This window comes from Doryrhamphus excisus, linkage group LG19 (assembly GCF_037039965.1).
Source record: "Doryrhamphus excisus strain RoL-2023G ecotype Guam linkage group LG19, RoL_Dexc_Guam_v1.1, whole genome shotgun sequence".
Taxonomy (NCBI): domain Eukaryota; kingdom Metazoa; phylum Chordata; class Actinopteri; order Syngnathiformes; family Syngnathidae; genus Doryrhamphus; species Doryrhamphus excisus.
The window spans coordinates 1,914,391-1,942,319 of record NC_136375.1 but is presented as its reverse complement, the minus strand read 5'-3'; the positions used below and the strand labels follow the sequence as shown (position 1 = coordinate 1,942,319).

The 27,929-nt window shown below is 40.9% G+C and overlaps 2 protein-coding genes across 2 annotated transcripts; both read left to right on the top strand.

Annotated features, from left to right (window-relative positions):
* The first annotated feature begins 264 nt into the window (after positions 1–264).
* Positions 265–16,693, top strand: hadhab (hydroxyacyl-CoA dehydrogenase trifunctional multienzyme complex subunit alpha b). The gene is made up of 20 exons (XM_058056477.2): positions 265–420; positions 1,139–1,180; positions 1,250–1,320; positions 1,388–1,521; positions 3,327–3,465; positions 3,528–3,647; positions 5,478–5,580; positions 5,656–5,778; positions 5,872–5,990; positions 6,063–6,119; positions 7,513–7,622; positions 9,746–9,880; positions 9,955–10,126; positions 10,198–10,284; positions 10,363–10,503; positions 10,579–10,647; positions 12,203–12,398; positions 12,468–12,582; positions 13,844–13,989; positions 16,266–16,693. Exons 1-20 carry the CDS (start codon positions 354–356, stop codon positions 16,409–16,411), a joined length of 2,292 nt encoding a protein of 763 aa, XP_057912460.2. The 5' UTR covers positions 265–353; the 3' UTR covers positions 16,412–16,693.
* A 1,289-nt stretch (positions 16,694–17,982) lies between these two features.
* LOC131106930 (kinesin-like protein KIF3B) lies at positions 17,983–27,779 on the top strand. Its single transcript, XM_058056478.2, has 8 exons — positions 17,983–19,525; positions 22,203–22,304; positions 22,368–22,490; positions 24,260–24,378; positions 24,449–24,565; positions 24,626–24,740; positions 25,942–26,120; positions 27,274–27,779. The coding sequence occupies exons 1-8, from the start codon at positions 18,200–18,202 to the stop codon at positions 27,407–27,409; spliced, it is 2,217 nt and encodes a 738-aa protein (XP_057912461.2). The 5' UTR covers positions 17,983–18,199; the 3' UTR covers positions 27,410–27,779.
* Positions 27,780–27,929: the final 150 nt, after the last annotated feature.

Here is a 27,929-nt window from a genome sequence, read left to right as displayed (position 1 = left end):
TGCAAAACCGTGCAGCACCAGCAGTCACATTAATGATAAGAAGCAGTGTATTTATTATTGGTTAGCTTCAGTGTAAAATTCTTTAAAAAAAATAATTTAGAGACTTATTATATTCTAATGTTATTGGTCTTGTTTAAAGATACACACTTTTAGTTTTACTCAATGTTACAAAATAATATATATTAGCCAAAAAGGTTGGTGACAACCGCACTAGTGTGTGTATCTGGCTGCAGTTAAGCCACTTACAGAAGGGGGGCGCTAATGCGCCAAAGTGACGTATGCCAGCCGCCATAAAAGCGAGGAAGAAGCGGAAGTAGCTCGGTGCTGGCTGACCTCCGCTCCTCCTAGAAAACATGGCGGGTGTTCGAGCCCTTGGTGCTCTCTCCAAATTGCCTTTCCGGCGATACGCTGCCGCACCAGGTAAAAAAAAACCCCACAATAACCATTTTAACTGTTGGGAATGTTATTTATTTACACGTAGGGACGCTAACGGTGGTGTTTTGTAATGTTAGCTGTCTCGCTGTCTTACTCTCAACGCTAATTATTGTAATGATATTGTGCTAATGTATGAATAAACATGACATTTTTGCTCCTTTACACAAAGATAAATTGTTTTTTGACCTACATATTCGCACACATAAATAAATAACGCAAGTTAGTTAACATGACTCTCACAAGTCAACCTGGGCGTTAGCTAAATGCTGTATCGTAGAATATTTTGTACATACTGTGTATATATAAAGCATATGTAATAAATCACTGAGTCAAAGATATGACACATAGAGTCTCTCGGTGGCAAAATGAAACCTGTTCAAAGTTTACTCAAACGATAAACTTGTGCCATTCATTCGCCATTGTAGTGACTGTGTGGTTGGTAGGTGGCAAATGTGGGTGAAAGGTCACAGTCATCCTGGGTTGTAGTGGGTGACATTCTGGAGTGTTCCACCTTGAGTCCTGTACACATTTAGGTCCAAGTGTGTTTTTATTCTGGGGGGGGCACGCCGCCGGGGTGACAAATGTGAATGTATAACTACTCGGGGTGTAACGGTACGCCATTGTACCTCAATGGTAAGGTCACGGTTATTGTAACGGCTAACATTAAGTATTTTCATGACACCAGTTTATTTTTCTCCTGCAGGAAGTACCTTTCGCACCTTCTCGGTAGCTTCTGCGATGCTAGGTATGACTTTGTATTACATAAATAAGCTGATGCCAAAGTAGATCACTTTCATAATATTATTTTTTTTAGCACGAACCCACGTTAACTATGAGGTCAAGGGTGACGTCGCTGTGGTTCGACTCAACGACCCCAATTCTAAGGTATTTTTTTTTGGCTAGCTGACTTGTTTGTCGTCGTCGCTCGATTGCCGAATGATTCCTCACACAGGTCAACACGCTGTCCATCCAAATGCAAAAAGAGTTGACGGAAGTGATGACTGAAGTGTGGGCCGACAATGCCGTTCAGAGTGCCGTCCTCATATCATCCAAGCCGGGTTGCTTCATCGCGGGAGCCGATATCAAGTAAGTGATGTAGTTGACGGGGGAGAGTTAGTTCCAGGAAATATTGCGACGATTTAAAAAAAAAAAAAAAAAATGATATAAAATTTATAAAAAGGAGTAACACGTGGCTGTGCCATTCTTATGAAACACTTCTATGCTAGGACTACGTTATGCTAGCCATAGCATTTCAGTATGTGGAATCATCAGTCATGATGTGCTATATATATCACTATATTGACACTTACTATGGTACCCATTATGGCATTGGATGCTCATATCACCGAGTACTTCGGTACGGGACAAAAAAAAGTAAAAAATGTAAAAAAAAAAAAAAAAAAAAAAAAATTTAAATTAATTTAAGAAAAACGTAAATTATATTAGGAAGGCAGGACGTGAACAAATGTAACAGTTACTGATTGTAAAAGTTTTTAATTTAAATTTAATTTAAATTTAATTTAAATTTAATTTAAATTTAATTTAAATTTAATTTAAATTTAATTTAAATTTAATTTAAATTTAATTTAAATTTAATTTAAATTTAATTTAAATTTAATTTAAATTTAATTTAAATTTAATTTAAATTTAATTTAAATTTAATTTAAATTTAATTTAAATTTAATTTAAATTTAATTTAAATTTAATTTAAATTTAATTTAAATTTAATTTAAATTTAATTTAAATTTAATTTAAATTTAATTTAGAAAGGCAGGAAGTGAACAGATGTAACAGTTACTGATTGTAAAGGTACCAGATATATTGGATTAAATTTAATAAAATTTTATTTTAATTAATTTTAATTTAAATTTAGAAAGGCAGGACGTGAACAAATGTAACAGTTACTGATTTTTAAAAGTACCAGATGGATTGGATTAAATTACATTTAATAAAATTAATTGAATTTGATTACATTTTATTAAATTTAATTTAAATTTAATTTCAATTTAATAAAATTAATTGAATTTGATTACATTTTATTTAATTAAATTTAATTTAAATTAAATTTAATTTAAATTTAATTTAGAAAGGCAGGAAGTGAACAAATGTAACAGGTACTGATTGTAAAAGTACCAGATGGATTGGATTAAATTAAATTTAACTACTACATTATAGAGCAACTGGTATGCCAGAGAAGAAGAAGATGTAGCAGGAGGGACGGCTAAAATTAATTTAATTGAATGTTATTTTAATTAATTTTAATTGAATGTTATTTTAATAAATTTTTATTTTTATTTAATTTAATAAAATAAATGTTATTTAATTAATTTAATTTTTTTTAAATTTTATTTATTTTTAATTTAAATTTAGAAAGGCAGGAAATGAACAAATGTAACAGTTAGTGATTGTAAAAGTACCAGATGGAGGGGTAGGATTTAATAAGCTTTGCTTCTTCCTACTCCTTTTGGACATGTGGAACTGGGAACTGATTATGGGATGCACTCAATTGGAATCTGAAGCATGTTCAAATGAAATAAAAACACTACCATTCTTGTTAATCAGGAGAAAAATAGGTTTGATGCCAGTGTTTCCAGGAGGCTAGTGGGAATGTTGTTCCAGGTGGTGAAGATGGCTTCACTGACCAGAACTGATGTCCATTTTTGGAAACTTCCCTTGCCGTCCATCCCTAAATGTTTTACACTGGATTTAGACGAGGGGAACACGCGGGGTGCAAATGTACATTCTTACCACCTTTCGACTGGTCCTAAGATTTTGATCAGGTCTTCATGACATGTTTGATGCCAGTCAGGAGTGACTAATAGTCTGTAAAATACGGTATTTAAACCTACTGGAATTGTCAGTAACAGTAACAATGCATCACCTTACCGCAGCATGATCCAGGCCTGCAACAGCGCCGAGGAGGTCACCGCTCTCTCACAAGAAGGCCAGAAGATGTTTGAGAAGATCGAAAAGTCCCCAAAGCCTGTCGTGGCCGCTATAAACGGATCCTGCTTAGGAGGCGGACTCGAGGTGAGTGAAGTCTCTTGTCGTCGTCTCACTAAATCTGCTAAACATTCGATGTTCTTTTCCAGTTCGCCATCGCGTGCCAGTACAGAGTGGCCACAAAGAGCAAGAAGACGGTGCTGGGGACTCCAGAAGTCCTGTTGGGTCTTCTGCCTGGAGCGGGTGGCACACAGAGACTCCCCAAAATGGTCCGTACCGCTTTGGTGTACTGTTGCGCCTTCTTGAAGAAATAATGGAAATACAATCAAGTCTTAGAATACACCAATTTTTTATCACGATCAGACGTTTTCCATTAAAAATCGCATGATTGCTACATGTCCATAAATGTCGATAAATGCCGTTTAACGCCGATCACCTGAGGCTAGCCCAGGGGTGGGCAAAATTTTGATATGACAAAATTTACACGTAACAGTCCACCTGGTATTATTGTATCTGTAAAATTGTCATACAATCTATTATTATTTATTATTTTATATTTATATTTAAATATTTTAAAAATAATAAAATATTATAATAATTACAATAAAATTGAAATAATAATTATTATATTATTATTATGTAAAATATGCAAATATAACAATAATATTATATATAATTAATATAATAATTAGCATTAATATAATAATTTTAATAATAATTATAATAATCTAATAATAATAATTATTATTATGTGCTTGCGTCCCTTTTTTCAGGAGCACTTTGTAAACGACAGACCATGTCAAAAAACCAAATTGATAAAACCATCAAAAGGTTGGCTCAGGCCATGATGCCAGGTTGTATGTTGAGTTTAAATGAAATACTTTGGAAAGATTGGGCGGGCCGTATTCAAACACTTGGCGGGCCGGATGTGGCCCCCGGGCCGTAGTTTGCCCACCCCTGTGCTAGCCCTATTGCAGCCTGCAGCGATCCTTTCCCAGGGGTCTTCAATTAAAATTAAGGTTGTTCTTGTTCTTTATATTGTCCCCGCACTCCTTCTGTTTCTTCTTTTCTATCCCCTCCTGCTCCGGGCCCACCATCAACAAGGGACCTTGGAATTGTTCTGAATTTTCCACTTTTATACGGCACCCTCTGTCCGATAGTCACCATAAATACGTTAAAAAATGTATATAATTAATCCATGTTGTTATCAGCTGATTCCATCCCTGGATGATTAGAATCGGCAGCATAAAACCCCCGATTGGGGCACCCCGAAATATCGCACTAAACAAACTAGTCCCTTTGCTCTGTTCTGTATCGCCAAACAAAAGTGACTGCTAAATAACCCGCACTCCTTCTGTTTCTTCTTTTCTATCCCCTCCTGCTCCGGGATGTAGAGCCCTGCATTATGTCAGTGTATGGTCATATCATGTCGTACTTCAGTATGGGACAAAAAAATTTAAATTAAAAAAATTTAATTAATTTAACAAAAACGTAAATTATAGTAGGAAGGCAGGAAGTGAACAAATGTAACAGTTACTGATTGTAAAAAATAAAACAAAATAAAATTTATTTTATTTTATTTTATTTATGGGGCCAAAGGCAGTAGTTTGATAAACACTTCCATTTGTCATTTATAAAAAAAAAAAATTTAAAATTAATTTAACAAAAACGTAAATTATATTAGGAAGGCAGGAAGTGAACAAATGTAACAGTTACTGATTGTAAAAGTACCAGATGGATTGGATTAAATTACATTTAATAGAATTAATTTTATTTTAATTTTAATTTAGAAAGGCAGGAAGTGAACAAATGTAACAGTTACTGATTGTAAAAGTACCAGATGGATTGGATTAAATTAAATTTAATAAAATTAATTTAATTTTATTTTAATTAATTTTTATTTAATTTTATTTTAATTAATTTTATTTAATTTTATTTATGGAGCCAAAGGCAGTAGTTTGATAAACACTTCCATATGTCATTTATAATCTGTTTTCTACATGTAAACCCGACTATAAACTAACTCCGTATCAGATGTGTTTTTTTTTTTTTAATTTGTTGACTTAAACGGATTTCGTGTGGTCTTGCGGCGCTTCCAGCTCGGCCTGCCCAACGCCTTTGACATGATGCTGACGGGAAGAAACATCAGAGCGGACAAAGCCAAGAAGATGGGACTCGTCGACCAGCTAGTAGACACTCTTGGTAAACGAGTCGAATCTCTCACTTGGGAATTTTAAAAGTTGTCTGATATTTCCGCTTCTGCCACTTCGATCGCAGGTCCGGGTCTGAAGAGCCCGGAGGAGAGAACCATGGACTACCTGGAGGAGGTGGCGATTGAATGTGCGAGGGGCATCGTCGGCAAGAAGATTCCCCTACGCAAGGAGAAGAGCGCCATGCAGAGTAAGTATGACTTGCTTTTAGTGTGGCTGTAGCTTTAATGCTAACCAGTTATGCTATTGTGTACTTGAGTCACTCTCCACTTTCTCTGTGTAGAAATCCAAGACTACGTAATGAGCTTCGAGATGGTGCGCAATCAGATTTACAAAACGGTCCACGGTAAAGTCATGAAGCAGAGCAAGGGGCTCTATCCCGCACCTCTTAAGATCATCGAAGTAAGTGACGCATTTCTTGAAGATGTTCCAATTGGATGTCACATTTTAAACGTCCTGCTGTGTTGCTTCCAGTGTGTGAAGACCGGAGTGGAGCAAGGCCCCACCGCCGGGTACTTGGCTGAGTCTCAGGTAAAAAAAATATCACCTCATACTTCGGTACATGACAAAAAAATTGATTTTTTTTTTAATTAAACATTTTTTTAAATAAAAAAAAATGTAATTAATTTTTTTAAATTAAATTAGTAAATTCTTTACTATAGTCATGTCACCTCATACTTCGGTACATGACAAAAAAAGAGATTTTTTTTAATTAAACTTTTTTTTTATTAAAAAAAAAATTAATTAATTATTTTTTTTAAATTAAATTAGTAAATTCTTTACTATAGTCATATCACCTCATACTTCGGTACATGACAAAAAGAGATTTTTTTAATTAAAACTTTTTTGTAATTAAAAATTTTTTTTTTCCTTTTTTAATTAAAAAAATATTTTAAAAGAATTAATAATAAAAAATTATAATAATTTTTAAAATATTTTTTATTAATAATAAAAAAACTATATTAGGAAAAAAGGAAGTGAACAAATGTAACAGTTACTGGTTGTAAAAGTACCAGATGGAGGGGTAGGATTTAATAAGCTTTGCTTCTTCCTACTCCTTTTGGACATGTGGAACTGGGAATTTTTTTATTTAAAAAAATATATTTTTTTCAATTAAAAAAATGTATATATTTTTTAAGTAAATTAGTAAATTCTTTACTATAGTCATATCACCTCATACTTGACAAAAAATGAGAAAAAAAAATTGTAATTAAAACTTTTTTGTAATTAAATTTTTTTTCCTTAATTTTTAAAACAAATTATTTTAAAAGAATTAATAATAAAAAATTATATTTTTTAAATATTTTTTAAAAATTCATAATAAAAAAACTGTATTAGGAAAGCAGGAAGTGAACAAATGTAACAGTTACTGGTTGTAAAAGTACCAGATGGAGGGGTAGGATTTAATAAGCTTTGCTTCTTCCTACTCCTTTTGGACATGTGGAACTGGGAATTTTTTTATTTAAAAAAATATATTTTTTTAAATATTTTTTTCAATTAAAAAATGTATATATTTTTTAAGTAAATTAGTAAATTCTTTACTATAGTCATATCACCTCATACTTGACAAAAAATGAGAAAAAAAAATTGTAATTAAAACTTTTTTTGTAATTAAATTTTTTTCCTTAATTTTTAAAACAAATTATTTTAAAAGAATTAATAATAAAAAATTATAATATTTTTTAAATATTTTTTAAAAATTCATAATAAAAAAAACTGTATTAGGAAAGCAGGAAGTGAACAAATGTAACAGTTATTGGTTGTGAAAGTACCAGATGGAGGGGTAGGATTTAATAAGCTTTGCTTCTTCCTACTCCTTTTGGACATGTGGAACTGGGAACTGATTATGGGATGCACTCAATTGGAATCTGATGCATGTTCAAATTGAAATAAAACCATAACCATTACCGTATCTGTCCTCCAGAACTTTGGACACCTGGCAAAAACCACAGAGTCTGCAGCTCTGATCGGCCTCTATCACGGCCAGGTCACGTGCAAGAAGAACCGCTTTGGAGCCCCTCAGAAGGAAGTCAAGTAAGTACCTGGACGTCATGCTAAGTGTGTACTCGAACTAGGCCATCAATTAGCGGCACCAACGATTAGCGGCTCCTTCTTATTGATAACCAAAAGAATTAACGTTCATGGAGTCACCCCTCTTGTAAGTAACCCGTTGGCGCTTCACTTGTTTTTATTTTTTTATTTTTTTAAACCTACAAATGGTCACTGTTAAGTGGTAGACTATGGCCTGTTAGTCAAACAAATGCACATTTTGGAAAATGTTACATATTTTTGGCCTAAATGAAGCATTTTCAAGCATAAACATGACAAGAATGAACTCCAATACAAATTCAGAACCAAATAGAAATGTGTAGTGTTCTATCTTGGCCACTGGGTGTCACTAGTGTTACATTATGTTGCACTGACGAGACAACGGCCACTGCAGCAAGTCCTGTATTATGCCTTATTTGGTCCACTGTATTGGGTAATACAGTATAGGGCTGTTATTTCATCTTTAGAGGGGAGGGATAAGGGGAAGGAGGGGGACAGGGGGGAGAGAGAGAGAGGGAAGAAGAGTGGGGAGAGAGAGGGGGGGGAGAGGGAAGGAGGGGAGAGAGAGAGCGGGAGAAGGGGGGAGGGAGGGACAGAGAGAGGGAAGTAGAGAGGGAGGGAAGGGAGGGAGAGGGGGAAGTAGAGAGAGAGAGAGTGTGAGGCAAGTGTAGAGAGACAGAGAGAGAGAGGGAGGCAAGGGGAAGGAAGAGGGAGGGAAGGAGAGAGAGGGAAGGAGAGAGAGAGAGAGAGGGACGGAAGTAGAGAGGGAAGTAGAGAGAGAGAGCGGGAGAGAGGGAAGTAGAGAGGGAGGGGGAGAGGGGGAGAGGGTGGGAAGTAGAGGGAGAGAGAGAGAGAGAGGGAGGGAGGGAAGTAGAGAGAGAGAGGGAGGGAGGGAGGTAGAGAGAAAGGGAGGGAGGTAGAGAGAGAGAGAGGGAGGGAAGTAGGGAGGGAGAGAGGGAAGTAGAGAGGGAGAGGGGGAAGTAGAGAGAGAGAGAGAGAGAGAGTGAGGCAAGTGTAGAGAGACAGACAGACAGACAGACAGAGAGGGAGGCAAGGAGAGAGAGATAAGGGGAAGGAAGAGGGAGGGAAGGAGAGAGAGGGAGGGCTGGAAGGAGAGAGAGGGGTGGAGGGAAGTAGAGAGAGAGAGAGAGAGGGGGGGGGGGGGAGAGAGAGAGGGGGAGAGGGAGGGAAGTACAGAGGGGGAGGGAAGTAGAGAGAGGGGGAGGGCTGGAAGGAGAGAGAGGGAAGGAAGTAGAGAGAGAGGGAGGGGGGGAGGGAAGAAGAGAGAGAGGGGGGAAGTAGAGAGAGAGGGAGGGAAGGAAGAAGCGAGAGAGGGGTGAGTAGAGAGGGAGGGAAGTAGAGAGAGAGAAAGAGAAGCGAGGGAGGGAAGGAGAGAGGAAGGGAAGTAGGGAGAGAGAGAGAGAGGGAAGTAGAGAGGGGGGGAGTAGAGAGGGAGGGAAGTAGAGAGAGAGAAAGAGAAGCGAGGGAGGGAAGGAGAGAAAGAGAAGCGAGGGAGGGAAGGAGAGAGGAAGGGAAGTAGGGAGAGAGAGAGAGAGGGAAGTAGAGAGAGGGAGAGGGGGGGGGAAGTAGAGGGAGGGGGGAGGGAAGAAAGAGAGAGAGGGGGGAGTAGAGAGAGAGAGAGAGAGGGAAGTAGAGAGAGAGAGGGGGGGGAGTAGAGAGAGAGAGAGAGGGAAGTAGAGAGAGAGAGAGGGGGGGAGTAGAGAGGGAGGGAGGGAGGGAAGTAGAGAGAGAGAGAGGGAGGGAAGGAGAGAGGGAGGGAAGTAGGGAGAGAGAGAGAGGGAGGGAGGGGGGGAGTAGAGAGAGAGAGAGAAGAGAGGGAGGGAAGGAGAGAGAGAGAGGGAGGGAGGGAGAGAGAGAGGGAGGGAAGTAGAGAGAGGGAGAGGGGGAGGGAAGTAGAGAGAGAGAGGGAGTGGTGAGAGAGAGAGGGAGAGGGAGAGGGAGGGGTGAGAGAGCCCAGGTAGGAATGTGTGAGTGTGAGTACTTCCCAATGACACTCATTTGAGTAGCCATCTTTGTAGTCCTCCAGGCCAGGCAGTGTGGTGTGGTGTCTAAGCAGCCTGTTAGTAACGTGTCGTCTTTGCCGCCAGGACTCTTGCTATTTTGGGAGCGGGTCTGATGGGAGCGGGTATCGCCCAGGTGACCGTGGACAAAGGTCTCCACACCATCCTGAAGGACACCAGCGAGGCCGGCCTGGCCCGCGGGGAGCAGCAGGTCTACAAAGGGTGGGTCTGGACAGTTGGACTTGGTCTTGTTCTTGTTGATGATGGAGTCAAAGGGTGATGGGTTCCATTTCCAGGCTCAACGACAAGGCCAAGAAGAAGAGCATCACAACCTTTGAGAGGGACTCCATTCTGTCCAACCTGAGCGGCAAGCTGGACTACAGCGGCTTCCAAAAGGCCGACATGGTGATTGAGGCCGTCTTTGAGGACATGAGCATCAAACACGCGGTCCTGAGGGAGGTGGAGGCTGTAAGTACACTCCTTTTGGAGAACACTGTGCACGCCTAAGAGCCTGGTTCCAATTCGGTCTTCCATCACAGGTGGTTCCTCCTCACTGCATATTCGCCAGCAACACCTCAGCTCTTCCCATCAAGGACATCGCCGCCGCCAGCAAGAGGCCGGACAAGGTTTCAACACTCCACTCCTCCTCCAAGTAGAGATAAGACTCCCAACCGGTCCTCCTGCTCCTCCTCCTCCTCCTCCAGGTCATCGGCATGCACTACTTCTCTCCGGTGGACAAGATGCAGCTCCTGGAGATCATCACCACCGACCAGACCTCCAAGGAAACCACGGCGTCGGCGGTGGCCGTCGGCCTCAAGCAGGGCAAAGTCATCATCGTGGTCGGGGTGAGTCCTTCATCCGAACGCACACGACTCCTTCCACGCTCAAGTGCACCGCCGTCAAGTGTCTTATGTGTACAGGATGGACCCGGGTTCTACACCACTCGATGTTTGGCTCCCATGTTGGCTGAAGCTGTCAGAGTATTTCAGGTGTGTACTATTTGGGAGAGTATTTCAGGTGTGTACTATTTGGGAGAGTATTTCAGGTGTGTACTATTTGGACTGAACACTCTGAACTGCTATGATCATTGGAGGCTGAGGCAGCAACTCTTTATTTGTCTATTCGTTCAGTAGCGCTCCTCTCATCATGGGCACAGATAGAAAAACATGAATATTTGTATACTCTGAACCCTACAACATGCCTTTACAGCTATGGAAGGCATTATTCATTCAGTTTCACTTTTTTTCCTCCAGTTTTATACTTTATTTTTTTCCAGTTTGATACTTTTTTTTCTGCCAGTTTTATACTTTTTTCCCAGTTTTATATATTTTTTTTCTCCCAGTTTGATACTTTTTTTTTCTTCCCGTTTGATACTTTTTTTTTCTTCCCGTTTGATACTTTTTTTTTCTTCCCGTTTGATACTTTTTTCTTCCAGTTTTATACTTTTTTCCAGATTTGTAGTTTTTTTTCTTCCAGTTTTACACTTTTTTTCCCCTCCAGTTTTATATTTTTTTCCAGTTTTATATATTTTTTTCTTCCAGTTTTATATATTTTTTTTTCTTCCAGTTTTACTTATTTTTCCCCTCCAGTTTTATATTTTTTCCCAGTTTTATAATTTTTTTCTTCCAGTTTTATACTTTTTTCCCTCCATTTTTATCTTAAAAAAATTCCAGTTTTATACTTTTTTTTTCTTCCAGTTTTATACTTTTTTCCAGATTTGTACTTTTCTTTTTTTTTTCCAGTTTTATATATTTTTTTCTTCCAGTTTTATACTTTCCCCCCCTCCAGTTTTATACTTTAAAAAAATTTTTCCCCAGTTTTATACTTTTTTTTTCTTACAGTTTTATACTTTTTTCCACATTTGTACTTTTCTTTTTTTCCAGTTTTACATATTTTTTTCTTCCAGTTTTATACTTTTTTTTCCCCTCCAGTTTTATATTTTTTCCCAGTTTTATACTTAAAAAAAATCCAGTCCAGTTTTATAATTTTTTTTATTCCAGTTTTGTACTTTTTTTTTTATTCCAGTTTTATACTTTTTTCTAGATTTATACTTTTCTTTTTTTCCAGTTTTATAAAAAAAAATATTCCAGTTTTATACTTTTTTTTTAAATTCCAGTTTTATACTTTTTTCTAGATTTATACTTTTCTTTTTTTTCCAGTTTTATAAAAAAAAAATTCTTCCAGTTTTCTACTTAAAAATTTTTTTCTTCCAGTTTTCTACTTTAAAAGCAGTGACAATGTGCCGCATCTTCCTGGATTTGTAGCTGTCATTTCTTTTTCCCCCAGCAGATGGCGCCATAAAATGACTTTCCATTTAAGTTACCATTTAAAAAGAAGTAAATAGTATTTTTAAAAAGCATAAATATCCAGTATCTTTCCCTCCATTTCCTACTGCTGTTTTTCCTGGAATGACTACTTCTGATTGGCCGACACGGACCAAGGGTTGTGGGTTGTAGCGCCACCTGTTGCTTTGTCTTGCACGTAACGCTTTGACGCCGTGTTGTCATGTACTTTTGTCACTGTTTGATTCTATTTGACTGACAGGAAGGGGCGGACCCCAAGAAGCTGGACGCTCTCACCACCAGCTTCGGCTTCCCCGTGGGCGCCGCGACGCTGATCGACGAGGTCGGTATCGACGTCGCCGCCCACGTCGCCGAGGATCTGGGCAAGGCCTTCGGCTCCCGTTTTGGCGGCGGGAACGTGGATGTCCTGAAGACGCTGGTGGAGAGAGGATTCAAAGGCAAGCGAGAGCGGAATGGGAATCGTTGGCTCCTGAAACCAAACGTTGACATCTTTCTTTTTTTTAAAGGTCGGAAGTCGGGAAAGGGCTGCTACGTCTACCAGCCGGGCCTCAAAGTCCGAGACGTCAACCCGGATGTGGAGGAAATCTTGGCCAAATACAAAATGGCGCCTAATCCTGCCGTGTGAGTTGCCTGACTTTTTTTTTTATTCCCAAGTGGTCACATGACTTGTCATGCCAAGTTTCCGCCTTTTTTTTTAAATTCCCAAGTGGTCACGTGACCTGTCATGCCAAGTTTCTGACTTAAAAGAAAAAAATATTCCCAAGTGGTCACATGACTTGTCACGCCAAGTTTCCGCCTTTTTTTTAATTCTCGAGTGGTCACATGACTTGTCATGCCAAGTTTCTGCTTTAAAAAAAAAAAAATTCCCAGGTGGTCACATGACTTGTCATGCCAAGTTTCCGCCTTGTTTTTATTCCCAAGTGGTCACATGACCTGTCATGCCAAGTTTCCGCTTTAAAAAAAAAAATTCCCAAGTGGTCACATGACTTGTCATGCCAAGTTTCCGCCTTTTTTTTTTAATTCCCAAGTAGTCACATGACTTGTCACGCCAAGTTTCCGCCTTTTTTTAATTCTCAAGTGGTCACATGACCTGTCATGCCAAGTTTCCGCTTAAAAAAAATTTTTCCCAAGTGGTCACATGACTTGTCACGCCAAGTTTCTGCTTTTTTTTATATTCCCAAGTGGTCACATGACTTGTCACGCCAAGTTTCCGCCTTTTTTTTAATTCTCAAGTGGTCACATGACCTGTCATGCCAAGTTTCCGCTTTAAAAAAAAATTTCCAAGTGGTCACATGACTTGTCACTCCAAGTTTCCGCCTTTTTTTTTTTTTAATTCCCAAGTGGTCACATGACTTGTCACTCCAAGTTTCCACCTTTTTTTTTTTTAATTCCCAAGTGGTCACATGACTTGTCACGCCAAGTTTCCGCCTTTTTTTTAATTCTCAAGTGGTCACTTGACCTGTCATGCCAAGTTTCCGCTTAAAAAAAAAAAAAATTCCAAGTGGTCACATGACTTGTCACGCCAAGTTTCCGCTTTTTTTTTATATTCCCAAGTGGTCACATGACTTGTCATGCCAAGTTTCTGCCTTTAAAAAAAAAAAAAAAAAAAAAAAAATTTCCCAGGTGGTCACATGACTTGTCATGCCAAGTTTCCGCCTTAAAAAAAAATTATTCCCAGGTGGTCACATGACCTGTCATGCCAAGTTTCCGCCTTTTTTTAATTCTCAAGTGGTCACATGATTTGTCACTCCAAGTTTACGGCTTTTTTTTTTTTATTCCCAAGTGGTCACATGACTTGTCATGCCAAGTTTCCGACTTTTTTTTTATTCCCAAGTGGTCACATGACTTGTAACGCCAAGTTTCCACTTTTTTTTCCCTGCAGCTCCTCTGACTCCGACATCCAATACCGGCTCATCTCCCGCTTCGTCAACGAGGCTGTGCTGTGTTTACAGGAGGGAATCCTGAACAATCCTTTGGAAGGAGACATCGGAGCAGTTTTTGGCTTGGGCTTCCCACCCTGCCTTGGAGGTCAGTCGACTTTTCACTCCAGTAAACGTCATTCCTGGGGATCAGCGTGGCCTGAAAGCTCAGTTGGGAGAAAGTCGGGGTAGGACTGCTGCTCCTCCGCATCGAGGAGCCGGATGAGGTGGCTCAGGATGCGTCCCGGACATCTCCCAGCTGAGGTGTTCAGGGCAGGAGGCCTTTGGGAAGACCCAGGAACACTTTGGAGAGACTGTGTCTCAACTGGCCTGGGAACACTTTGGGATCCGCTGGGAGGAGCTGGACCAGGTGGCCATGGAGAGGAAAGTCTGGGTATGGACGGAGGGACGGATCCCGGAAACCCTCACATTTTCCCCGGCTCTGGTCAATTTTTCCCAAGTTCCATATTAGTCGTTTGTCGCCCTCTCTGGTGGAAAATAGTATTACATTAAACATTCTGTACATTTTTGGCCCTGTTTTTCCACAGACAGCTATGGGCGGCATGCCTCAGTTGCTGACCCCCGCCCCCTCCTGTAAATATTCGATCTCATCTTTTGTCCTCCATTTCCCATTGCTGTATTTTCCTGGAATCTGGAATTTCGCAGGCGCAGCAGTCTCAGTAGGGAAGCCCAGACTTCCCGGTCCCCGGCCATCTCCTCCAGCTCCACCGGGAGGACACCAAGGCGTTCCCAGGCCAGCTGTGAGACATAATCCCTCCAAGTTTCCGCCTTTTTTTTTTTTTAATTCCCAAGTGGTCACATGACTTGTCACGCCAAGTTTCCGCCTTTTTTTATTATTCCCAAGTGGTCACATGACTTGTCACGCCAAGTTTCTGCCTTTTTTAAAAAAAATTCCCAAGTGGTCACATGACTTGTCATGCCAAATTTCCGCTTTTTCTTTTTTTATTATTCCCAAGTGGTCACATGACTTGTCACGCCAAGTTTTTGGCTTTTTTAAAAAAAAAAAAAATTCCCAAGTGGTCACATGATCTGTCATGCCAAGTTTCCGCCTTTTTTAAATTCCAAAGTGGTCACATGACTTGTCATGCCAAATTTTTGGCATTTTTTTTTTTATTATTATTCCAAGTGGTCACATGACTTGTCACGCCAAGTTTCCGCCTTTTTTTTTTATTCCCAAATGGTCACATGACTTGTCATGCCAAGTTTCCGCCTTTTTTTATTCCCAAGTGGTCACATGACTTGTCACGCCAAGTTTTTGGCTTTTTAAAAAAAAAAAAAAAAAAATTCCCAAGTGGTCACATGATCTGTCATGCCAAGTTTCCGCCTTTTTTAAATTCCAAAGTGGTCACATGACTTGTCATGCCAAATTTTTGGCATTTTTTTTTTTTATTATTATTCCAAGTGGTCACATGACTTGTCATGCCAAGTTTTTGGCATTTTATTATTTTTTTTTATTATTCCCAAGTGGTCACATGACTTGTCACGCCAAGTTTCCGCCTTTAAAAAAAAAAAAAAAAAAAATCCCAAGTGGTCACATGACTTGTCATGCCAAGTTTCCGTCTTTTTATTTATTTTTAATTCCCTTGTGGTCACATGACCTGTGATGCCCAGTTTCCGCCTTTTTTTGTTGTTTTTTTAATTCCCAAGTGGTCACATGACCTGTCATGCCAAGTTTCCGCTTTTTCTTTTTTTAAAAAATTCTAAAGTGGTCACATGACTTGTCATGCCAAGTTTCTGCCTTTTTTTTAATTCCTAAGTGGTCACATGACCTGTCATGCCAAATTTCCACTTATCCGGGTCGCGGGGGCAGCAGTCTCAGTAGGGAAGCCCAGTCTTCCCGGTCCCCGGCCACCTCTTCCAGCTCCACCGGGAGGACACCAAGGCGTTCCCAGGCCAGATGAGAGACATAATCCCTCCAGCGTGTCCTAGGTCTGCACCAGGGGCCTTTTCCCGGCTGGGCATGCCCGGAACACCGCAGCAGGGAGGCTTTGCGTTGTTGTCATGTATTCCCATTTTTGGTCATCCTCTTCCTCATTTAGTAACCAATTGAAAATTCCTAGCTCGTTCTGATGGTTGGCTAACTATCAGGATTTTAAAAAACTAAACATAAAAAAGTCATTTGTCGCCCTCTCGTGGTGAAAAATCGTATTACGTTTGAACGTGTTGCTTATTTTTATTCCAAGCCATTCTTCAACATCAACTATGAGTGGCATGCTGTCATTTCTCCAACCTCAAGGTTCGATTCCCATTCCCCCTGTTGTAACAATATTGAAGTATCCTCGGCCATGAAGGGGTTTATGTTTTTCCTGGCATTCCCGCACAAATTGTCCCAATGTGGTTCTAACCCGTCTTTTTGCGTTGCAGGGCCGTTCCGCTTCGTGGACACCCTGGGAGCCGACAAGCTGGTGGAGAAGATGCGGCGATACGAGGCCGTCTACGGCAATCACTTCACGCCGTGCCAACTCCTCCTGGATCACGCCGACGATCCCGGGAAAAAGTTTCACAAGTGACCCCCCCGGACCCCCCGGGTCCCCCTCCCCCGTTACGGGAGCTTGTCTGTAGCACTTTGAAGCCACTGCAGTTATGTGAGAGCAAGGTGCCTAAAACCAGCATCGAGTCGTCAGGATGGGATGCTAGCGTTTGGGATGCTAGCGTTTGGGATGCTAACGTTTCGGATGCTAGCGTTTCAGATGCTAACGTTTCGGATGCTTTTTTTCTACCTTCAAAGACTTTATGGCTCCACTTCCATGATGATGATGATGATGATGATGATGATGATGATGTAAATGTGGGAGAAATAAAATTTTGTTATTGAATCAAATGTGAATACGACGACCTGTTAATTGACTAAAGGCAAAAATGATTTTGAGTGCATGAGAAAACTGGACAAAAAAAAAAAGGTGGTTGCCTACAGCCGCAACTATTCATGCAAATGTTTTTGGAATAGTGGTACTTGGATGCCATGTTTGGTTTTGTAGCCCGCTACCCAACTACTAAATTCCATTTTGTTGGGCTGCACGGTAGTCAAGTGGTTAGCGCGCAGACCTCACAGCTAAGAGACCCACGTTCAATCCCACCCTCGGTTATCTCTGTGTGGAGTTTGCGTGTTCTCCCCGTGTATGCGTGGGTTTTCTCCGGGTACTCCGGTTTCCTCCCACATTCCAAAAAAACATGCTAGGTTAATTAGCGACTCCAAATTGTTCATAGGTATGAATGTGAGTGTGAATGGTTGTTTGTCTATATGTGCCCTGTGATTGGCTGGCCACCAGTCCAGGGTGGACCCCGCCTCTTGCCCCAAGACAGCTGGGATAGGCTCCAGAGGATACATTTAATTTATAAATATTTAACTTACAAGAATTCCAAGAATTTAAGTCAAAATATTAAGGAAAAAAAAGTAATAATTTAACACGATGAGGTAAAATATATTTTAGTACAAAAGGTGAAATATTAAGGAAAAAATACATTTTTATTAGAATAAAATTAGGTTAGAGAAAATGGTAGGACAAAGTCCAAATATCTATATAATCTATCTATATCTATATATAATCTATCTATATAATTTTCAAATAAAAAAAGAAATGTAAAATTTTATAAAAAATAAAGTCTAAATATTAAGATGAAAAAGTCAATTTTGAACAAATATTAAGAGTGAAAAAGTCGTTTTAGTAGTAGGGTTGAAATATTAAAAAATATATAAAATAAAATATATTTAAAAAATAAAACGAGAAAACACTGTGATAAATGAGGTTGGGGAAATGGTTAAATTATGAAAATAAAATAAAATTTAAAAAAGATTCTTATCATATTGACGTCATTTTCACTATGTGCTTTGGACACCGCCGGTATAATACAAGATACAGCACATTTATGCACATTATAATATTTAGCATTAGCAAAAGAGGTAGCTGTCTTTAAAGTATGACGGAATAATAAAAATATTAATAAGTAACGGCGCGTTCTACTAATGATGTGCCCGGCGATGGTAAACATGATTTATAAGGAAGTAGGCGAGATATGCTGCATTGCGATTGGTCGCGCGGGTCACGTGACCGCCTCCCATTGTCCACCAGCGGCAGGGCGTGTACCGGAGCCGGGCTGTGTTGACACACCGGCACGCAGCAGCATCCCACCCGGGATGAAGAGCGTGTGTCGCGGCTTGAATTCCTAGGATTTATCGCTGGATTTTGAGAAGCTTAAACGTGGAAAAAAGTGACGCATTCGCATCGTGGTGCCTTCACGGACGAATGACGCACGTTGTCTTTACCGCTCGTTCGTCGGCGCGTCGCTGAGGTGCCGGCATGCCCAAGATGAAGCACTGCGAGGCGGTCAGGGTGGTGGCCCGCTGCCGGCCCCTCAGTAAAAAGGAGGCGGCTTCAGAGTGCCAGACCATCCTGGATCTAGACCACAAGCTGGGCCAGATCACCATCAGGAACCCCGTGGCTCCACCTGATGAGCCCATGAAAGTCTTCACCTTCGACTCGGTTTTTGGTTGGGAGTCCAAGCAGAGCGAGATCTACGACGACGCCGTGAGACCTCTGGTGGACTCGGTGCTCCGCGGCTTCAACGGGACCGTGTTCGCGTACGGACAAACGGGGACGGGTAAAACTCACACCATGCAAGGCGTACCGGGGGACCCGGACAGGAGGGGCGTCATCCCCAACTCCTTCCATCACATCTTCACGCACATCTCCAGAACACAGAACCAGAAGTACCTGGTCAGGTCCTCCTACTTGGAGATCTACCAGGAGGAAATCAGAGACCTCCTCCGCAAGGACAACAACCGGAAGCTGGAACTGAAGGAGAACCCGGACTACGGCGTCTACGTCAAGGACCTGTCCTCGGTGGTCACTAAGAACGCCGCCGAAATCCAGCACGTCATGAACCTGGGAGACCAGTCCAGGTCTGTGGGCTTCACCAACATGAACGAACGCAGCTCGCGCTCCCACGCCATCTTTGTGGTCACCGTGGAGTGCAGCCAGGAAGGGCCGGACGGCGAGGACCACATCCGGGTTGGGAAGCTCAACATGGTGGACCTGGCCGGAAGCGAGCGCCAGAGCAAGACGGGCGCCAAAGGGAAGCGCCTGAAGGAGGCCACAAAGATCAACCTCTCCCTCTCCGCCCTCGGGAACGTCATCTCGGCGCTGGTGGACGGGAAGAGCAGCCACGTTCCCTACAGGGACTCCAAGCTGACGCGCTTGCTGCAGGACTCGCTGGGCGGGAACGCCAGGACCGTGATGATCGCCACGGTGGGGCCCTCGCACAGGAACCACAACGAATCCCTGGCAACCCTGAGGTACGCCAGCCGGGCCAAGAACATCAAGAACAAGCCTCGCGTCAACGAGGACCCCAAAGCCGCTCTGCTCCGGGAATTCCAAGAGGAGATCGCCCGGCTGAAGGCCCAGCTGGAGGAGCGAGGGGCGCTGGCCAGGGAGCGCAGGAAGAGGCGGGACAGCAAGAGGCTCAGCAGGTGCTTGGCCGCTTTGGACGGGGACGCCGTTTTCCGAGAGAAGGCTGGCGAGGACGGCGGCGAGTCCAAGGAGAAGCGGAACCGGGAGAAGAGGAATAGCGTGGATGACGGCCAGTGGGATCAGGATGGGGTGGAGAAGATCATCGAGAAGTACAAGGTATCGTGCCGCTGGGGTAACTGGGATTTGTAGTCCTTAGTCCGCCATTTTTGGAGTTTGCAGCGGCACCCGTAAAACCGGAGAGCGCTCTGGTCGTACTCTAGGAATTTCGAGGAAAATTCCTTCCATGTCGCCGCAGTACACCAAGTTCACCACTAGGTGGAACATATCAACATCAACAGCAGCCCGCATTTAAGGCCTTCCCGCTTATGTCGACAACCCGCCTATCAAGTCCTGGTCCTTATTTTTACTAAAAAGCGCTCGCTTAAGTTGATGTCGACGTGCATGGGGGGCCGCTTCTGTCCACATTAAATGTGTTCTTGTTTACAGAGAGTGCCCGCTTAGGTCGACATTGACACATTTTTTTTTTTTAGAAAAGTTGTCCGCTTAAGTTGACAAAAAATGTGTTATTTCCAAAAAGTCCCCACTTATCAACCGCTTCAGTTGACGTAAAATGTGTTGTACTTGTTACTAAAAAGTGCCTGCTTAAGTTGACGTCGATATACACGGTCAACCGCTTCTGTTGACATAAAATGTGTTCTTCTTATTTCCAAAAAGTCCCCACTTAAGGTGATGTCGATATACATGATCAACCGCTTCAGTTGACATAAAATGTGTTATTCCCAAAAAGTCCCCACTTAAGTTGATGTCGATATACACGATCAACTGCTTCAGTTGACGTAAAATGTGTTGTACTTGTTACTAAAAAGTGCCTGCTTAAGTTGACGTCGATATGCACGGTCAACCGCTTCAGTTGACATAAAATATGTTCTTATTTCCAAAAAGTCCCCACTTAAGATGACATCGATATGCACGATCAACCGCTTTAGTTGACATAAAATGTGATGTACTTGTTACTAAAAAGTGCCTGCTTAAGTTGACGTCGATATACACGGTCAACCGATTTTGTTGACATAAAATGTGTTCTTCTTATTTCTAAAAAGTCTCCACTTAAGTTGACGTCGATATGCACGGTCAACCGCTTCAGTTGACGTAAAATGCGTTGTACTTGTTTATAAAAGGGGCTTGCTTAAGTTGACGTTGATATGCACGATCAACCGCTTTTGTTGACATAAAATGTGTTATTTCCAAAAAGTCCCCACTTAAGTTGACGTCGATATGCACGGTCAACCGCTTCAGTTGACGTAAAATGTGATGTACTTGTTAACCCTAACCCCAACCCAACCCCAACCCTAACCCCAACCCTAAACTCTAACCCCAACCCCCCTCTAACCCTAACCCTAACCCCAACCCTAACCCCCCTCCAACCCTAACCCCCCCAACCCTAACCCCAACCCCCCTCTGACCCTAACCCCCCCAACCCTAACCCTAACCCCAACCCTAACCCCCCTCTAACCCTAACCCCCCCAACCCTAACCCTAACCCCAACCCTAGCCCCCCTCTAACCCTAACCCCCCTCTAACCCTAACCCCCCCAACCCTAACCCCAACCCTAACCCCCCTCTAACCCTAACCCCCCCAACCCTAACCCTAACCCCAACACCAACCCTAACCCCCCTCTAACCCTAACCCCCCAACCCTAACCACAACCCCAACCCTAACCCCCCTCTAACCCTAACCCCCCAACCCTAACCCTAAACCTAACCCCCCTCTAACCCTAACCCCAACGCTAACCCCAACCCCTAACCCCAACCCCCCTCTAACCCTAAACCCCCAACCCTAACCCCCCTCTAACCCTAACCCCAACCCTAACGCTAAACCTAACCCCCCTCTAACCCTAACCCCAACGCTAACCCCAACCCCTAACCCCAACCCTAACCCCCCTCTAACCCTAACCCCAACCCTAACCCCAACCATAACCCCCCTCTAACCCTAATCCTAAACCCTAACTCCAACCCTAACCCCCCAACCCTAACCCCCCTCTAACCCCAACCCTAACCCCAACCCTAACCCTAACCCCGACCCTAACCCCCCTCTAACCCTAAACCCCAACCCTAACCCCCCTCTAACCCCAACGCTAACCCTAACCCCCCTCTAACCCTAACCCCCCTCTAACCCTAACCCCAACCCTAAACCTAACCCCAACCCTAACCCCCCTCTAACCCTAACCCCAACCCCAACGCTAACCCCAACCCTAAACCCTAACCCCAACCCTAAACCCTAACCCCCCTCTAACCCTAACCCCCCTCTAACCCTAACCCCAACCCTAAACCTAACCCCAACCCTAACCCTAACCCCCCTCTAACCCCAACCCTAACCCCAAACCTAAACCTAACCCCCCTCTAACCCTAACCCCCTAACCCCTAACCCCTAACCCCTAACACTAACCCTAACCCCCTAACTCTAACCCCTAACCCCAACCCTAACCCTCCTCTACCCTAACCCCAACCCTAACCCTTTACCCCAACCCCCTAAACCCCCCTAACCCTAACCCCTAACTCTAACCCCACCCAACCCTAACCCCTAGGGTTAGGGTCCTGTTCAGTGCAAAATAAACTTCCAAATAAAGGCCTGGTGGTGATAATTGGAAGAATTTAGATGGCTAGCCACCAGTAGAAAGGTTCGCACACGTACAAAATATTTATTTGCAGGTCAGCCAGGCCATTTGGCTTGGCTTCTTTATACACTTGCACAAGGTGGACGATCCCAGCGCTCCGTCATGGCGCCGTAAGACCAGCCTGTGGTTTACCGTACGTCGGCGTTTACCGTGTCTGCAGGCCATGGAGAGCAAACTTCTGGTGGGAGGCAAGACCATCATGGATCACACCAACGAGCAGCAGAAGCTGCTGGAGCAGACGAGGCAGGAGATCGCAGAGCAGGTGAGCGCTCGCTGAGCCGGCCGGGTCCCGCTGAGAGGCGCTAAGCCGCGACGGTGTGCGCAGATTCGGCGCGAGCGGGAGATGCGGCAGCAGATGATGATGCGTGACGAGGAGACCTTGGAGATGAGGGAGACCTTCTCCTCCCTGCAGCAGGAAGTGGAGCTGAAGACCAAGAAGCTGAGGAGGGTGAGATGAACATTACAAGAATAACTCAAACGTTAGCAGTGCTAGCATGGCCATGTGATGCTACAGCGCTAACATCATGCTAGGTTAGCCTATTCGCTAACATTATCAAACATGGAGCTCACTCGTCTGTAGCTGACTCATGGATTCATTTTAAGATGCGTAGCGAAGCCTTTCTCTTTTTTTCCAAAATATTTTAAGAAAAAAGCCAAATTTTTTTCTTTTATTTTATGATCATAAAGTTTTAATATATTGTATATTACACATGTATATTTTTTAACATTACAAAAAAATCCTTTCTCATTTTTTCCAAAATATTTTGATGAAAATTCAAATTTGACCAGATTTTTTTTCTTTTATTTTATGATCATAAAGTTTTAATATATTGTACATTACACACAAAAAATATATAAAATGAAAATTTTGAGTTTAAAGTAATATGTTATTAATGTTATGAATAATACATAATATACTGCGTATGTTTGAAAAAATGTATGTATGTATATTTTTTAACATTACAAGAAAAAAAATATTTTTTCGGAGATTCCGACGAAACAAACATTAGCAGTGCTAGCATCATGTTTTAGCGGTGACATCATGCTAGGTTAGCCTATTCGCTAACATTATCAAACATGGAGCTCCCTCGTCTGTAGCTGACTCATGGATTCATTTTAAGATGTGTAGCGAAGCCTTCTCTTTTTTCCAAAATATTTTGAGAAAAAGCCAAATTTGACCAATTTTTTTTCATTTTTATTTTATGATCAGAAAGTTTTAATTTGTTGTATATTACACAAAAAATATGTATAAAATGTAAATTTTGAGTGTAAATATTTTTTCCAACGAAACTAACGTTAGCAGTGCTAGCGTCACGTTTTAGCAGTGACATCATGCTAGGTTAGCCGATTCGCTAACATAATCAAACATGGAGCTCCCTCGTCTGTAGCTGACTCATGGATTCATTTTAAGATGTGTAGCGAAGCCTTTTTATTTTTTTACAAAATATTTTGAGGAAAAGCCAAATTTGACCGTATTTTTAAATTTTATTTTATGATCATAACATTTTAATATATTGAATATTACACAATATACAATATATATATATATGAAATGTATGTATTTTTTTTACATTACAAGAAAAAAATATATTTTTTCAGAGATTCCTCATTTTCCAACATTATTTTGTTGACAATTTTTTTTTACATTACAAAAATAACTCAAACGTTAGCAGTGCTAGCATGGCCATGTGATGCTACAGCGCTAACATCACGTTTTAACAGTGACATCATGCTAGGTTAGCTGATTCGCTAACATTATCACACATAATGGAGCTCCCTTGTCTGTAGCTGACTCATGGATTCATTTTAAGATGTGTAGCGAAGCCTTTCTCTTTTTTTCCAAAATATTTTGAGGAAAATCCAAATTTGACGAGATTTTTTATTTTATTTTATGATCATAAAGTTTTAATATATTGGAAATTACACAAAAAATAAATATCAATGAAAAATAATAATAATAATAAAATAAATTTAAAAAAAAATCTTTTTTTCAAATAAATTCATAATATACTGCATATGTATGAAGAAATTTATGTATGTATATTTTTTAACATTACAAGAAAAAAAAATTACTTTTTCTGAGATTCCGAAGAAAAAAACGTTAGCATCAGTGCTAGCATCACGCGAGCTCCCTCATCTGTAGTCTGTTATGTGTTTGGGAGGGGGGGGGGTTCAAGTGCTAACCGCTTTGTGTCCAAATATCCCGGCGGCGTTCAGCTGTACGCCAAACTCCAGCTGGTGTGGGCGGAGATGCGTGACGTCATCGACGAGCACGTGACCACCCGTCAGGAGCTGGAGCAGACCCAGAACGAGCTGACCAGAGAACTCAAGTACAAGTGCGTGTCAACGCCACGCTCCGCGCGGTGGCGGGAACGTCGGGACCAACTTGTGAAAACTTCCTTTCAGGTCCCTTTTGATTGAGAATTTTGTGCCGCCCGACGAGAAGAAGAAGGTCGTGAGCAGACTCCATTTTGACGCGGAGGAGGATCAGTGGAGGCTGACGTCGGTCGTCCCGTCCGAGAGGTGATGAAGCCCAGCATCTTATTTTGAAATACCCAATACACGTCACCCTCTTCATCCTAGTGCGCCCACACGGGTCAAGAGGAGGCCTCTCTCCGCCGTGGGATACAAGCGGCCGATCAGCCAGTATGCACAAGTCGCTGTTGCCACGGCAACCAGCACCCCGTCCAGATATCAGGTCAGCACTTTATTATTAGTCCAAAAATACTGTACTCAAACCCAAGCGATTTGTACATCATAACATAAAGAATACAAAACGTTTCATATGTTTAAAATATAAAATAATCATTTAAATCATTTATTCATTGAAGTAATGTATTTAGTTACTTGAAACCTGTAGTATATTCATGTAGCGTGGGGATTTACAATATAGCCATGCTAGCACACTACTGAAAAAAAATGCTAAAATATATACGAAAATGTTATTTTAAACAGTAAAGAAAATCTAATAGCTATGAAAAGTTTATTTACAGTTAAAATATATTATTAAAATACATTATCCCGGAAGCGCAAGGTTTTAGGCTTCTGTTGACAAGAAAAAAATTCAAGCTAGCAGTTAGCTTGCTAGCTTTTTAGCCACTTAGCCATTAGCCGGTGATGTGAACAATGAGTAATATGAGTGTAAATATGACTTTATGCGTACTATTTCATGTTTGCGCAAGTCGCTGTTGCCACGGCAACCGGCACCCCGTCCAAATATCAGGTCAGCACTTTATGAAACAATTTATTATTAGTCCAAAAAATACTGTACTCAAACCCAAGCGATTTGTACGTCATAACATAAAGAATACAAAACGTTTCATATGTTTAAAATATAAAATAATCATTTAAATCATTTATTCATTGAAGTAATGTATTTAGTTACTTGAAACCTGTAGTATATTCATGTAGCGTGGAGATTTACAATATAGCCATGCTAGCACACAACTGAAAAAAAATGCTAAAATATATACGAAAATGTTATTTTAAACAGTAAAGAAAATCTAATAGCTATGAAAAGTTTATTTCCAGTTAAAATATATTATTAAAATACATTATCCCGGAAGTGCAAGGTTTTAGGCTTCTGTTGACAAGAAATAAATTCAAGCTAGCAGTTAGCTTGCTAGCTTGTTAGCCATATCGCTGTTAGCCGGCAGTAATATTAGTGTAAATATGACTTTATGCGTACTATTTCATATCTGCAGGGTATCTAATAATGTTAAAAAACGTATTTACCAAGTCCTATACAGGTTCTCTATGCCCTAACTACGAAAAATATACCGTTCAATAACATTATAGTAACTATATCGCGGTGACTCATTCAACGCGGTCGGGTCTGGACCCAATTAACCGGCAAAACCGAGGGACGACTGTAGCTTACCGTGTGCGGTTCCCTCCAGGCTGAGAACATCATGCTACTGGAGCTGGACTTGTCTCCACCAACCATGTTCGCTTTGAACCTCCACGGGGCTCATCTGGAGAGAGCCTTCTCCCCCCGCCTCATGGACGACCCTCTGGCGGACGTCCCTATGCGAGACAGGGCTGCTGCGTCGGCCCGGGTTAGGAAATCCCAGTCCTGGTGAGTGACGGACGGCCATTGAATGTTTATCATTATATGGAGGTCTATAGCACTCCCTGCTGGATTGTTTTGGTAACTACAATCACTTCGTACTGCAAAGCCAAAAGTTGTCATTTTAAGAAGAAAAAGTTGTTTAGTATCGCGAGAATGACACTCCAAGACAAAAACGTGAATGTGACGAGATTAAAGGGAAACTATTGTGAGGAAAAAACAAATTGTACTAGAAAAAAGAAATATATGAAAATATATATTACCAGCTAAGACAAAAATTTTAATGTAATTAAGAGATTGATATTTTGAAGGAAAAATTACCTATAAAAATGTCATAATAATAATCATATTAATATGATAATATCATAAGAAATATATATTTTAATATTAAGGCATACCTTTTAATATTACAAGAAAAAAACAAAGTGAATTTTATCACATTATATCTGAAAAAAAAATTGTAGAAATGGGATATCAAATAGAAATATATATTGTACATATTTTCCAAGATAGTCTCATGATGTTTTGACAAAAAGTCATAATTGTACAACATATATTTGATTATTAGAAATGAATATATTAATTTTATGAGGTAATAGTAAAACTATTTCGAGCAAAAGCCTAATTTTGCGAGAAAAATTCTTAATTTTATGAGAATAAAGTCATAATATCCTGTATGACACAGTATATTAATGAAATATGAAAGCATAATATAATAAATACATAATTATGCATAAAATATAAAAATAAATATATAATAAAAACAATAAAATAAATTATAAATATACAATATTTTGAGGAAGGCTAATTTTACCTGAAAAAATTGGTAATATAAAATAAACAATAAAAAGAAACTATAAAAAACAGAAGAAGTAAGCTATAAAATATTGTATAAAAATGTTACTATAACAAGAAAAAAGTAATAAATAAAACAATAATACACATTTTATCATATACATTTATTACAATATTTAAAATAAATAATTTTACGAGACAACAAAATAGAAATTTTTTAGAATAAAGTCAAAATTTTAAAAAATGCATATAAATATTGTAAATTATGCATAAAGGTGAATGAAAATAGGCTGCATCTTTTCTGCATCTTTTTATGTTGTCATGAAATTATGATGAAATAATAAGGCATTACACTTAAACCCCCTAGGTATCAAACTCCGCAATCAGCATGCGTTTCACCATCCTGGTCGTCCAGCACCCTGACCTCATCTCAGAGTCCCAAACGGAGACCCTGCTCGGCGGTCCATCTCCCGGCGGAGGCCCCTCTCCGGACCAGCCCCTGAATGGCATCGGTACCTGTGTAGAAGCACATCAGTCAGCATGAAGCGACCAAAAGATACGAGCTGCTTATTTAGTTTAGCTTTTTGTCTTCTGCTTTCATGGAAAGCTCTCTTGATGAAAACCTGAAGTCAGCAAAAAAAAAAGCACAACAACCAAAAGCTTTAATAACGTCTAGTGTTTGATTTGGGGTCAATGCGGGACAATGGCGGGCTTAGTGGGTATTGTTGCTGATGTGTTACTTGCTGCTAATGTCAATATGAGGCAAATATACATGCGGTATTAGCTAAATTAGCTGCCTTATTATTTTTTTACTGCTGTGATGTTGTGAGAGGTGAATTCGTGTACTTTAAATGTATAAAATAAAGACCTTAAAAAGAGACTTGTACTGAATACATCACGGCATATCATAGCAACCGACAAACACCATGCAAATACACCCCCTAGTGGCTGTCAGCATCACTGATTAGATGCTTTGAGAGTGCTTATGATGCACTTCCGTTGTTTTTTGTAATGGGGACACAC

Coding starts and splice junctions, on each gene's coding strand:
- hadhab (XM_058056477.2), top strand. CDS start 354: ATGGCGGGTGTTCGAGCCCTTGGTGCTCTCTCCAAATTGCCTTTCCGG. Junction 1,321..1,387: donor TCAACGACCCCAATTCTAAG/GTATTTTTTTTT, acceptor TTCCTCACACAG/GTCAACACGCTGTCCATCCA. Junction 13,990..16,265: donor CTTCCCACCCTGCCTTGGAG/GTCAGTCGACTT, acceptor TTTGCGTTGCAG/GGCCGTTCCGCTTCGTGGAC.
- LOC131106930 (XM_058056478.2), top strand. CDS start 18,200: ATGCCCAAGATGAAGCACTGCGAGGCGGTCAGGGTGGTGGCCCGCTGC. Junction 24,566..24,625: donor TCGGTCGTCCCGTCCGAGAG/GTGATGAAGCCC, acceptor TCTTCATCCTAG/TGCGCCCACACGGGTCAAGA. Junction 24,741..25,941: donor GCACCCCGTCCAGATATCAG/GTCAGCACTTTA, acceptor GGTTCCCTCCAG/GCTGAGAACATCATGCTACT.